Below are 14,359 nucleotides of genomic sequence, written 5' to 3'. Positions count from 1 at the left end.
AGGTACATATTCAATAAAGTAATCAAATGTAAAATAACTGCATATTTTAACTGTTTAAATTAAAGATTAATCCTTATTAAACTTACAAAAGCTATTCAAGAGCAGTGAGTGAAGTCCTTTTGTTTGACATTAAACAGACAGCAGTAAAGGCTACTGCCCCTTTAAGAACTAGTGCAGGGATATGCTCTTCTTTCTCGACTGTATAACGTTCACTTGAGGCATATTCAGACTATGTCTGCTTGGATACTAATCAAGATGGACATGTTGACATACTTTTTGTGTGAGTTTCTCCATTTAAGCGCAAGACTTGAAAGAGAACTCAATATTTGCGCGCTGTGAGACGAGTGCGCGTTCTCGGATGATGCGCAGTGACGGATCTTCTTTCAGCGCGCGCGAGTTCGTATTCGCGTCTTCTGGCGGAAAAAACGACTGGTCATATTCGGACATACGGCCGCACTCGCATGCATTGGACAAAGTTTACAAAGAGGTGAAACAGGAGCTATTTTTATTTACCCGCCACGGTGGCCGGTAGGTGAAGCGAGTCTACCCGCCACAACTCAAAATCACCCGCATTTGGCTGGTGGCGGGTGCTAATTTCCATCCCTGATCCGCACGCCCTGTTGTGCTTTCACATATGCTGCGTTTGCAGTCCGCAACTGATCCGATGTTACATACCACAAACAGCATTTATTAATGATTTAAAATCCAAAAGTTGTTACTGAACACGGCATGTCAGAATTGCCACTCTCTTTGTTTACTCTTTCATAGAAGTCAGGTTTAAACAACATTGTATTCATTTCATTAATTCATATTTATATAGCCTAGTACTTTAGAATTAGCTCACACAAGTGGCAAACATTTAAACATAGGATATAGCCTAAAATCTCAAACATTTTAAATTAGAAACTTACAATAGGCTATTCAAAAACAGCAGACTCTCGTCTTTTCTTTCGTTTTTAAACCCTTTTAAATGAAATCCTGCAGGTCATAAAGAACTTTGGGCACATTTTAAGGTGTCGTTTCCTTGCTTTACTTGAGAAAAAAGCCATGAGTTGACTTTGAAACAATAGTATATTTTAAATTATATGCATCTGTGGTGAAATTACTAGATTTTCGCGTCAGTACATGTTTATTTTAATGCAAACAATGTTCTATCACTTTACTGCAGCAGTGCAGCGCAGCAAAAAATAGACTCGGTACGAAAACGATCCGTGCACTGCTGCAGACGCACCGCTCCTGGAACGGACCGACGGACCGCATCCGCGTGCAGTGTGAAAGCTGTCATCCGTTAACATGGGTACGGAAAAAAATACGCACTGCAGACGGAGTAGGTGTGAAACGGGCGTAAGAGTGCAGGGAACACCAGTATAAGAAAGATGAGCAGATTTTACTTAAATATCAACTTTACCAAATGAATTGAGTACTAATATAGAACTGACTTTGTTTTTTAAATGCTTGCCTGAGCTAACTTATTTAGATATAAATGACGAGTGAGTGTTGTTTCTGGCGTATTTACTTCACCACAGAATGATTTTCATCAGTCACACACACACACACACACACACACACACACACACACACACCCCGAGAACATGAAGAGAGGGAATAAGAAAGCCCGGGACGCACCTGTTTTTCTTGGACACGTCACCCTCATTCTCTGTGTGTGCAGGTTGATGGGAATGAACTCCAGATATTTCTGGCCTTTGCTGCAGCTGGGCTTGAACGACGGGCCTGGGAAAGATCACAGAAGCCAAGCGTTTAAATATAATCTGGTTTAGCCATCGATCAAGAGCAAAACAAACAGGCACAAGAGAACAAGCAAACAGAGAGGGCTGTGCCACCTGCTTCTGTTGAATTACAGCTTCATGCAAATACATGCGTTTACTAGTATTCCTGCGTTTGTACGTGCTGGACGAGATGCATTAAAATGAGTACAAAGCGACGGCCTTGTTGGTCTGATTACATTAATAAAAAGAAGGCAATTAAACATCAATTAAGAGGCAAAGCAAAGAGCCTTCACGCAAGGCCTTTCATTTAAGCGTGTGAAGGGAGCGTCTTTCATTACACACAAAAGAAATCCCGGATGACCTTGCGTGACTCGTGCTGTAGTACTGACCGCTGCTTCAAAAACATCCCGATCTGATCACAGACGCACCGGCCAGGCTGTTTGCAAATATCACTCTCCCAAATACCAGCTCATTTATTCTTAAATCCACTAAGCACCGGATTTTGCTGAAATTAGGCACCACCTGCTTTGTACAAAAACAACCCAATTAAAATCTTAAGAAACGGATACTGTAAGCTCCTATGGTGAGGCAAATATCGCCCATCGACACACGGCAGGCTTTTTGATCCCTTCAGTGTAATATATGCAAATATAGCCAACAAAGACTCTTTGAAACGTTATCAGCACTCCTAAGAACTTCCAAACTGAACAAATCATCTCAGCAACTGTGCTGCGAGTCGACAGAAATAATATTAATAAGCTCGTGATAGATAAATAAATAAATTATAGTGTCAAAATCCTGGGTTTGTACGACAAAAGATGGCTACAAAAAATGTATTACATTTTTGCATTTTGCTTTTTAAGTATTATTCCCCTCCAATTTTATATTATTATATTCTCATGTTTTCTACATCACAATAGTGCTAATTACTCGCTCGAAAAAGTATCAGATTACTACTAATTACTTTCTAAATCTCTTATCAACCTCGACCAATACAAGGGTAGACATGTCTTTTAGTTCATTTAAATAATATCATATAAAATTGCATAAATTACTCTTGAACTGACCGAAGCATTTCAAGGGAGAGCGTGACATTAAAAACATATACATTTTAACGTTAGCCGTTAGATTTGAATTGTGAATCCTCTATTGTGTTATATAAACTTTTCCTATAGTGTTGAAAATTAGCATGTGCGCTAAAACACTGCATAAGATTAGTCCAATGTACCTTATGTCCATGTCAAAAAATACAAAATAAAATAAAAATGCCTAAGTATTTAAAGCAATTACATCAGGAGTGACTAATTAATTTACAGAAAAATTAAGAATAATCCCTTACTTTACATTTTAAAGGGACATTTTTTTACAGTAATGCTTTACACCTACCACTGATTAAATACAACAAAACTACTATGAATAAATATTAGGGCCGGGACTCAATTAAAAAAATAATCTAATTAATTAGAGGCTTTGTAATTAATTAATCGAAATTAATCGCATTTTAATTGCTTTTAAATATTTGACCTGAGAACAATGAGAAGTCATTTTTCACATGTATTTTTAGTATACCATTGAATAATGACTGAATACATAAGCTTAATCAACAAAATATTGTTTATTTATTTCAGTCCAGCAGACCAGTGCAATGTTTGCCATTAAGTTTAGCAAAAGCATATTTGTGATATTTGAGGCTCGATGTGCTGCGGTGATACGCAAATTCCTTGCTGTATAGCTTGCACACAACGATGCTCTTGACGACGCTTCCATCCTTTCGTTTTTTTAAACAAAATTTCCCATCCACGGGGCCAAGCAAAGCAGTCTCATCAGCTTCTTCGTTCATGTTCACTCATGGGGTGCGTCTCAATTAGCTCCCTAGTTCAGTTTTCAGGGCACTGATCAGGGAGTCAGCCCATTGACTTATGTCCTGATCAGTGCCCTGACTAGGGACTAGGGAGCTGATTGAGACGCACCCATGGTTTGTTGTTGTCGTGACTCGTGAGCGCTAGTTGGTGTTCCAGTATAATCGGTCTGTCGAAACTCATTCATTGAAAAACGTTCTGCGGTGCAAAAATAAGTGTGGTTAAATTTTTTTTTTTTTTTTTGCGTAATTAATTAACGCGTTAAAGTCCCGGCCCTAATAAATACTTTATTTTTACTTTACAATTTAAACAAACAATTACTAAACAAAAATATAATTTCGCCAAAATGTTGACGTTGCACTGGCTAATCCGAGCTTTATTACGGCAGAGAATGGTTGTCTCATTTATGAAGTGCATAAAAGTGCATCTATCCATCATATAACTGCTCCACACGGCTCCGGGGGGTTAATAAAGGCCTTCTGAAGCGAAGTGCCGCATTTGTGTAAGAAAAATATCCATATTTAAAACTTTATAAAACATCCGGTGGAAAGCAATAACTTGCGCTAAAAGAGTGCTATAAGGTTTTAAATATGGATATTTTTCTTACACAAACGCGGCACTTCGCTTCAGAAGGCCTTTATTAACCCCCGGAGCGGTGTGGAGCAGTTAAATGATGGACATATGCACATTTTTATCGACTTCATAAACAAGACAACTATTCACTGCCATTATAAAGCTTGAATTAGCCAGGATATTTTTATTATAACTCTGATTGTGTTCATCTGAAAGAAGAAAGTCATATAGACCATGGATGGCTTGAGGAGAAGTAAATCATGGGCTAATTTTCATTTTTGGATGAACTGTCCCTTTAAGCTTTCTCCGTTTTGAAAATAGGATTTCATTTAATTTGAAGCAAAACTTAAACCATAATTAAGTACATATTAAGTATATAATTCATATTATCAATTGTGATTCTCATTACTACAGTATTTATCTATATTACAAAATACTGAAGTGTTTTTTAATTTGAAATGAGTACTATGCATACACTACTTACAATTTAAAAATAAGTAAGTAAATAAATACATACATACATACATAATGTTATGTTACATTGGGAGTTTATTGAGGCAAAGGTCATAGTTAATAGGTAGTTTATAGTGAAAATGAGTATATTGGTATATAAAGTATAATTTCCCCCCAAAAAACCCTGTTATAATTGTACCCATATATATATCAATATATATATAACCATATATATCAATGGTGATTGATTATCATTATACAGTATTTATCTACATAACAAAAAATACTGAAAAGTTTGTAATAAGTGCTACAAATACTTTGTATAAAAACTTAAAATAAATTAAAATAATGGCACATGATGCAAAAATGTGTGTTGATCTTAAAATAAGCCTTTCATTTCATGCAAGATTTATTATGGGTTAAATATGATCAGGGATTCACCCATATAGTGAGTGAGCACTTTAACTTGTAACAGCACATTATCAAACGACACCAAAAGCACAAATTGCCTCTTGAAAAAGTGAAGTACGGTGATAATTACATGTGATCCGACTCAAAGGCTCTGCGCTTTAAAAACATGTGAACATCAATGAAAGGTTGACCACCTCCACCACAGCCCACTGAAGAGCTGAGCCACAAGCACAGCTCAGACACGGCTCAATAACACTCACATATACATTAGACCTGACCTTTTTATCTATAGCAAAACATACTGGGGAAGGACAAAGTGAAGAATTAAAGAGTAGCATCCACACTGAACACGACCTTTGCCCGAACATTTTATCATTGCTGGAAGTTTGACCCTTGTTAAGTTGAAAATGTACATGGTTAAACTTTTAACAAGGCACACATTTTAACAAGGCACCTCCACAGCATTATGTCGGGTGGGTAGAAATAGCAGTCAGAAGAGCAGAAAAAATACATCATGAACCGAATTAATGCTTTATATATATATACCAATCTTACGTAACATTTTGACCACTTACAGGTGAAGTGAATAACATCGTCACTGCAACTGTTAGTGGGTGGGATATATTAGGCAGCAAGTGAACATTTTGTCCTCAAAGTTGATGTGTTAGAAGCAGGAAAAATGGGCAAGCGTAAGGATTTGAGCGAGTTTGACGAGGGCCAGATTGTGATGGCTAGACGACTGGGTCAGAGCATCTCCTAAACTGCAGCTCTTGTGGGCTGTTCCCGGTCTGCAGTGGTCAGTGTCTATCAAAAGTGCTCCAAGAGGAACAGTGGAGAACCGGCCACAGGGTCATGGGCGGCCAAGGCTCATTGATGCACGTGGGGAGCGAAGGCTGGCCCGTGTGGTCCGATCAAACAGACGAGCTACTGGAGCTCAAACTGCTCCAGAAGTTAATGCTGGTTCTGATAGAAAGGTGTCAGAATACACAGAGCATCTCAGTTTGTTGCGTATGGGGCGGCATAACCACAGACCAGTCAGGGTGCCCATGCTGACCCCTGACCCCGCCGAAAGCACCAACAGTGGCACGTGAGCATCAGAACTGGACCACGGAGCAATGGAAGAAGGAGGCCTGGTCTGATGAATCTTTTACATCACGCGGACAGCTGGGGGTGTGTGTCGCTTACCTGAGGAACTCATGGCCCCAGGATGCACTATGGGAAGGAGGCGAGCCGGCGGAGGCAGTGTGATGCTTTGGGCAATGTTCTGCTGGGAAACCTTGGGTCCTCCATCCATGTGGATGATACTTTGACACGCTCCACCTACCTAAGCATTGCTGAGACCATGTTCAGCCTTTTTAACGGAACTGGTCTAAGTTTTACTTGTCTAAGTTTCCCGCCACTTGTCTGTTTCCTTGGTTACCCTCGTTAGTCTCGTTCTGTTCAGCTGTGTTTAAGTTAATTATCATCTGTGTCACCTGCACCCCTCGTTTACGGAGTCATCTTTGTTCATATTTAAGTTCCCCTTGTGCATTCACTCCTTATTTGGTCTCCGTTCTACCAACGTGTTTGTTAACTGCAGAGCTTGTCATATTGTTCCTGCGTTTATTAAAGACCGTCCTGATTAAAAGTCTGCTTCCCTGTTTCCTTCTCCTGCACCACCTGAACTGTAACAGTAACACATAAATGAGCGCAACTAACGTAAATCAAGCAGGATTAGTGATGCCACGTCTGGTTCATTTCCGCGAACCGGTTCCTCTCGGAGAGTTCGGCTCAATGACCCGTTTCAAAAAGCAGAGGTTCCTCACGTCATCATGCAATGATGTTATTTCTTTTATGCTTTTTAATACATTTATCTGTGTCACGTTTTATCAAGCGAACATTCAAATAAAGTAATCTGTACCAATGCATATTGAAACAATCGAATAGTTATTTGCAAGAGTACATTTTCTGATTATTGCCTTTCATTCACTTATGGTGTGTGTGTTGTGTTCAGTTAATTAATTTATCCTTCGCGTCGGATTCAACTGAAAACTGCGCAACTAAAGTACACATTACTGATCAACAAACGCTGTTACCTGTCTAAAGTAGCTATAGAAGGAATAAATCAGTCTTATAAACATATACATTTTCATAACAATAATCTGCATGCACAATAAATACAGTCAAATGTATGGATTTTGCATGTTTTAATCAAATGTGATTTACTAACAGTAGTCATACTTCCAGTAGTCTACGTGCCTCAGACTTGTTGTCAACTCAATGACCCTCGCCTCGGTAATCCTCGGAAAACTTTGACAGATGTTTGAACCGCCTCGATCGGTTCTTTTTCAGTCGGACGTGCTACTTCGGCTTTTGCGTCATCAACACGGAACTAAGTTTCGATTTAGTTCGATAAGTGAACTGGCTCGACCGGTTACTTGCTGAGAACCGGCTCAAAAGAACGATTCGTTCAAGAACATAACATCACTAGTTAGTATGCATAGGCTACGAAGTGTTGGCGAAATAATTGTTTTTCCAGAACACTCAACAAATTCAAACACTTTCAAGGACCTGAATACATGTATGCTTATTTTTAAAAACTTTCCAGGGCCTTGAAAAAAAAAATCTGATTCAAAAAGGATTTCAAGGACCCGTGGGAACCGTGCTTTATAGTTATCATCCTTGGTGTGAACAGGCCTTAAGATCTAAGAACCAGGAATTTTCCTCATCATACGATCTCTTCAAAGCTGTAAATGTGGGGTCTAAAAGCCACAAAACTCTTCATGGGGTCTTTTAAAAGGGATCAGAGTATTTTTGCACCCTTGAGCAATTCAACAGGTGAAATTCAGTGTCACTCAACAGCAGTTACACACAGACGTCTCATGTCATGCTGAGAGGATCTTTTGCTTGATTTTTTCTAATGAGGACAATGAGTGCCTCTTTATTATCTCCATGAATGCTCTGTGTGGCAGCTGAAGCTCGAGTCATGAGACAGTGCTGTCAGTGGGACAGATGTGCTCTCTCCTGGGACACGGGCTAATGGAGGCGGGCCGGCCAGGCATGGCGGGGGAATTAGCCCCGTCACATACACACACACACACACACACACACCATCTGCCCATGCAGATGCTGTCGAGGGAAACCCCAGGAAAACTGACCACCTGTCCACTTGGGTTAGGAGTGGATGCCATGACTAAAACCTTATTACACTCTTAAAGGTGTCATGAACTGGCTTTTTAATTTTTTTTATACTGTTGTCTGAGGTCAACTATTGTTGTTCGTGTGGTTTTAACATTCAAAAACATCATATCTAATAAGTAATAGGCTATTTTCTACACTGGTTTTGACCTCTGGGTTTTGATGGGTGTGACGCACTGGAGACTTGGAAGTAAACGCCCACGGCTAGGATTGGATAAGATTTGCATATTTAATGAGCTTCAGCTCTCCTGTCAGTTCACATGAGGGAGGGATTGATTTGAAAGCAGCAACCAGAATGATTCTCTCACAGGGCTTATAAACGTCTTTATCAAACAAACACAATGATTTATTTCTCATCCACCTGCGATTGATTGAAATTATTATTTCTGTATTACTTGGACCGCCCAATCGGTGTATATAAGCGTGAACCGTGCGCGCACACACACACACACACACACACACACACACACACACACACACACACACACACACACACACACACACACACACACAAACAAACAAACAAACAAACAAGCAAACATGTGCGCACCCAGATCAAGAAAGGAATGTTATTTCACTACTTGAGATTCACCAGCCTGTCAACGGGCTTACGCTTTGGTAGCCGGTCTGGAAAACACACAGCCCTGGGACTAACTATTACATATAAAAAAAGACGTCTTACTCACATAAGTGTGCTGCACCATTCCTGTCGTATACAATATAGAAGCACAGCATTGTGTCTGCAAATCCAGAACTTGAGACTTGTTTACAAACGATTCGAGTGAAATGAAGCGAACATACAAACGTTCTTCCCCACGTGAGCTGGAACTTCATTAAAAATAAATGATGTATCACACATTCCTAATATTAGGATCAGGAGGAAGCTTATGCAGCGACTGTGTTCTTCCACAATATCTCGCTATCTTCCTCTGCATGTTTATTACTGTTGGCTAGTGATCCGATCAGCTCCATGAGCCGGTGGGCGGGGCTACTGAACTACACGTTCTGTAAAGGCGTGTTTCGTCAGTCGATGACGTAAAGATGTGCACACGATCGTTTTCTGGGCCTGGTGTCTATACATTTTTTTATTTGACTAACAAGGACGTTTTCAGCTCTGAAACTTACAGAATAATATTATATTACCATGACCTTTTATATATCAAAAGCTCAAGGGAAAGTTGATTTCTCAGTTCATCACTCCTTTTAAAAAACAAAGGCTCTTTATTGGCATTAAAGGTTTCTATCAAAAACCTTTAACATCCTTAGAACCTTTCCATTGCACAAAAGATTATTTAGATTGGAAAAGGATTCTGAAGATTGTTAAAATGTTCTTCACACGGAAAAAAAAAAAAGGCTCTTTTAAGAGCGGTTCATTGAAAGGTTCTTTGGGGAGCCAAAAATGGGTCTTCTACAGCATGAAACCGTCCTTTTTAATTGATTTCAGTTAACATTTACTTTATTTTAAGTAACGAAAATGTTATTTTTGTATGGTTTTAGCTTTAGTTAACAATAACTGGTGCCAAGTGCCATCTTGCATGTTTCCTTGCTTTCATCTCTAGAAAGTACTAAGAAAAAAGTCTCCCGACCGGCACGCATCGATGCACAGCTTGCTGCCGGCACAAAAGCGTCTGACTGATTCAGATGTTCTCCTGCTTGGCGGTAGGTCTTTTATGCCAAGCATTTTCAGGGTTTTCCTCTCGTCAAACAGGCACAAAAGTCCTAGGGCAACAGCAGCAGGAGTGACTTGTGGTGTCTGCGGCCTGGAGCTTGTATGGCGCAGACTGTCTCTGGTTTTGCAACGGTTCTGGGAAGCAAATCAGCGTCTGATGCCTGTTTTTACACCTCTGTAACGAACCTAAAGTCAAGCAGGTTTGAAAACATTACATAACATATCTGTCATATTTTACTCACCCTCATGTTGTTAGAAAACCCTTAAGACTTATTTTCTTCAGTGGCACACAAAAGGAGATGTTTAACAGAATGTCCAAACTGCTCTTTTCCAAACAACAAAGGCATATTTACGACATAATTTATGCATACTTACAAAAGAAGATATTTATTATACTTACAAAATAAGATACATAAAAGCAGTCCAAATGACAGATGCACCATGTTTTGAGTCTTCTTCTGAAGTCAAACGACAGCTTTGAGTGCAGAAAAGTCTGAAATTTAGCTCGTAATTGACAGATATTTTTACCTTCCTTTAGCATCAAGAACATCTGAACACATTATAGGAAGATTATTAATGAATAATATAATATGAATAATACATTTCTTTCTGTTCCTCACATAAAGCTGTCATATGAATTCAGAAGTGTAAGATTTAGTTTGGTCTCTTCTGCTCATCAAGGCTGAATTCATTTGATCAACAATACAGTGAAAAAAGTAATACTGTGAGATATTGTTACCAATTAAAATCACTTTTCTATTTGAATAAATTTTGAAAGTCCTATGATGGCAACAAATTAACTTCTCAACTGTAGTGTATATAGCCTACAGTATATCTATTTTAGTGATATTTTATGGTGATTTTAGAAGCTGAAAGATTAGCTAATTCCCATTAATGCCATTATATGGAAAACAGATGTTTCAAAATGATTTAAAAATGCCTCCTTTTGTGAGCCACAGAAAAAATGTTTGCTCTGACATTAGTTTGAGTAAGGATGTGTTCAGACCTTCGGTTCGCTTTGATCCGGACCAAAAATAAACATTTAGTCCTGGTCCAGTTTCCGTTCACATTAGCATTTTAACACTGAACCTAAAGATCCAGAACCAATCAGGGCCGTGCAGAGACCGTTGGAGGGGCAGGTGCTCAAAGTATAAAAAGGGCACATGGTACAAGGCTTTTAATCGGGGCTGTGCTCAAAATATCAATACAGCAATATATTGTCACACATTCCTTTCTGATACGCGTTTCAATACGGATGTTTCTGTATTGATATGGCAGCAAATGCTGTGATGCAGTTTTGAAAAGAAACCTTTAAAAGGTCAAAAGTTAACCGTTACGCACAGTACAGAATAGTTTTATTTAACGTCATGTCAGTATCTGTGGCTATTTTCATGGCAAAAACTGAATTACAAATACACAAGAGTTACATTTATGCAATACAAATAAAAAAACAAGCAAAAAAAAGAAAAAAACAGAAATATTATACAAGACTTTTAACATTAACTTCTAAAACCTTTTCTGGTAAAATCTTAATCTTAAATTCCTAAATCAATCCTTTAGTGGGTTTGCTGCCTTTGCTGTTGTTGCAGCTGCTGACACTGCTGGAGTATATCTGAGACTATAGACATTAAAACAAGCGCTAACACTTTAATTGAAGGGGTGTGCATCAGACTGACATGACACATTCATAATCATGACATGACACGTCATGAATATGAAGGAGTTTTTATGCATGTTTATGACAACTGTCATTAAGTGTCGTTCGCTCAATTATGTCATTTTTAATGCAAAGATGACATTATGTGTGACACCATGACACCACCCCGATATGCATAATCGAAATGCGCGTTTCTTTTCGAATCACCAATCGTCCTGAAAAAAAAAAAGCGGTTCGCGATACACATCCTACCGGGGTTCAGATGTCAGCGTTCACACTTATTCAAATTAACCGCGCTAATAGAGCAATCTCACCAGGTTTCGCTTTAATCGAACCAACCCTGCCAAGTGTGAACTCGCCCTAAATGACGACCGATTTTCCCTTTAAAGAGAAGTCCAGAAAGCTTCTTCGCTAATGGTTTTAATCACCTTTAACTCATTGCCTGGCTCAGTGGGGTCTTTGCTGGGATTTGTCTTACTTTGCTCTCTCTGACGGGGCGAGCGTATGTGGGTTTCACAATCCCGCTGGAGGACTGACAAACAACAGGATTAGCTCCCAGTGCCTCTAATTCCACCAGCTGCAAACAATGCTAACACAAAATGATTAATTCATTAGTTAACACACTCCGAAGTACCCCGAGCCAGCCTTGTCTAATTAAAAATGAATTAAATGGAGAAAAAAAAGGAAAAAAACCCACAGAGATTTTTTTTTTTTAATTTAGACCAGCGCCAAACAACTGCAATACCCGCCCCGAGGTGAAGAGGGCGGCGGGAGAACGGATCTGGCCTTTAGAGAAACGACTGCTGAAAACCAAACATGCTCTCAAGCCACGAGTTGCCAACCTTGTTAGAACTGATAACATTAGATATCAATAATTAATACTCTGCAGTGGCACTGCGGTGTGCGGATTATGACAACATCCCACAGGACAGGAAGAACATACACAGATCCTATCAAGATGCTCCATTAATAACGTTGACTCGTGTTTCTAGCTAACTTTACAGCTTTCATTTGTAAGATTTCATATTTTATCTGCAGTATAAAGGGATGCAGAGGTTTTCACATGCACTGTCTAAGCATGGTCAGCATGGTAAAATCCTCTTTCGTGTCTTTCAGACAGTCCATGTGTATCTGAGATTACTTAAATGCTTAAATGATACTTAAAAAAAATCATAAATCAAAAAAAAAAAACAGCAGCCATATCACCCTGTAGGCGAAGACTGGTTTCCCACTGAAGCTAAGCAGGGCTGAGCTTGGTAAGTACCTGGATGGGAGACCAACTGGGAAAACCAGGTAGAAGAGGTGTCTTAATGAGGCCAGCAGGGGGCGCCCACTCTGTGGTCTGAGTGGGTCCTAACGCCCCAGTATAGTGATGGGGACACTATACTGTCAAAGAGCACCGTCCTTCGGATGAGAAGTTAAACCGAGGTCCCGACTCACTGTGGTCGTTAAAAATCTCACAATGTCCTTCGATAAAGAGTTGGGGTGTAACCCTGGCATCCTGGCCAAATTTGCCCATTGGCCCCTGTCCATCATGGCCTCCTAATAATCCCCATATAATGATTGGCTTTATCACTCCGTCTTCTCTCCACCAATCAGCTTGTGTGTGGTGAGCGTTCTGGCGCAATATGGCTGCCGTTGCATCATCCAGGTGGTGCTGCACACTGGTGGTAGTTGAGGAGATTCCCCCTTCAATGTAAAGCGCTTTGGGTGCCTAGAAAAAATGCTATATAAAATGTACTGAATTATTATTAAATGACACAAACCGACAGCCCAATTGCTTTGAGCGAAGTCCTCGTTATCATACAGAATCTAATTTCTCCTTATTTGAAAAACACAATTTTTGTATAATATCTGTAGCCTGTGTATTTATGTGTACTTTTCATCTGATGGTCCATGAACTTACACTGCAAAAAAAGGCTTTTCTTACTTAGTATTGTCTTGTATCTTAGTCTTGTATCTTAAAATTCTCAAAACAAGAAGTATTTACCAGACAAGCTAAAGTAATTGTCTTGTTTTGGGGGGAAAAAACTCAAAATTAAGAGAGTTTTTGCTTAAAATAAGATAAATAATCTGCCAATGGGCTAAGTAAAATAATCTTAAAACAACATTATTTTATTTACCCCATTGGCAGATTATTTATCTTATTTTAAGCAAAAACTCTCTTAATTTTGAGTTATTTTTCCCCAAAACAAGACAAATACTTTAGCATGTCTAGTAAATATTTCTTAATGTAAGAATTTTTAGATATTTTGACTAGAAACCAGACAAAAATACTAATTAAGAAATGCATTTTTTGCAGTGTATGCAGACGAATGTCACTGACGATTGGTATGCGTGGATGCCACTTTCCCTCCAGAGCCTGAGTGGCATAAGAGCTTCTGCATGACTGGAAAACATGAGTAAAATAATCGGTTTAAACTAAAGCTTGGACTCAATATAGTGTTCTTTACAGCTTACTAAAGATCCGGTGATCCATGGATGTTGATATGCAGCCAGGAATCGTGTTTCCAGACATTTATATAAGTCTGATTTCAATACATAAATATTTATCACCGTCAGTCATCAGTTTTGAGAGTGAATCCCGCATGTATATGCGGATGGGTCTGTGTATTGAAACGGGAATGTGGCCGCTTGACGAGACTGGAAAACAAGTTATATTTATAATCACTTAAAGCTGTCACTCATTCAATGAACGTGATCTCACAAAGTCCCGTTATATTAATCAGTGCAGCTGATGACACAATGAATCTCTTATTTACATAACATCTACACTTAGAGAGGATTAGTGCGTGCAGAACTCAGCACTCGAGCGGCGAGTGGATTCTAACTT

At 39.2% G+C, this 14,359-nt stretch overlaps 1 protein-coding gene across 4 annotated transcripts in view; it reads right to left on the bottom strand.

Moving 5' to 3' along the window:
• inpp4b (inositol polyphosphate-4-phosphatase type II B) overlaps positions 1 to 14,359 on the bottom strand; it is a 246,261-nt gene that overhangs the window by 82,689 nt on the left and 149,213 nt on the right. For all 4 annotated transcript variants that reach the window (XM_067440836.1, XM_067440838.1, XM_067440837.1 and 1 more), the window contains one exon: positions 1,627 to 1,731. In XM_067440836.1, the coding sequence (XP_067296937.1) occupies positions 1,627 to 1,731 (105 nt within the window). The remainder of the gene's footprint in view (positions 1 to 1,626; positions 1,732 to 14,359) is intronic.

Source organism: Pseudorasbora parva, chromosome 4 (assembly GCF_024679245.1).
Source record: "Pseudorasbora parva isolate DD20220531a chromosome 4, ASM2467924v1, whole genome shotgun sequence".
In the NCBI taxonomy this organism is placed as follows: Eukaryota; Metazoa; Chordata; class Actinopteri; order Cypriniformes; family Gobionidae; genus Pseudorasbora; species Pseudorasbora parva.
This window is presented reverse-complemented; position numbering and strand designations above follow the sequence as displayed.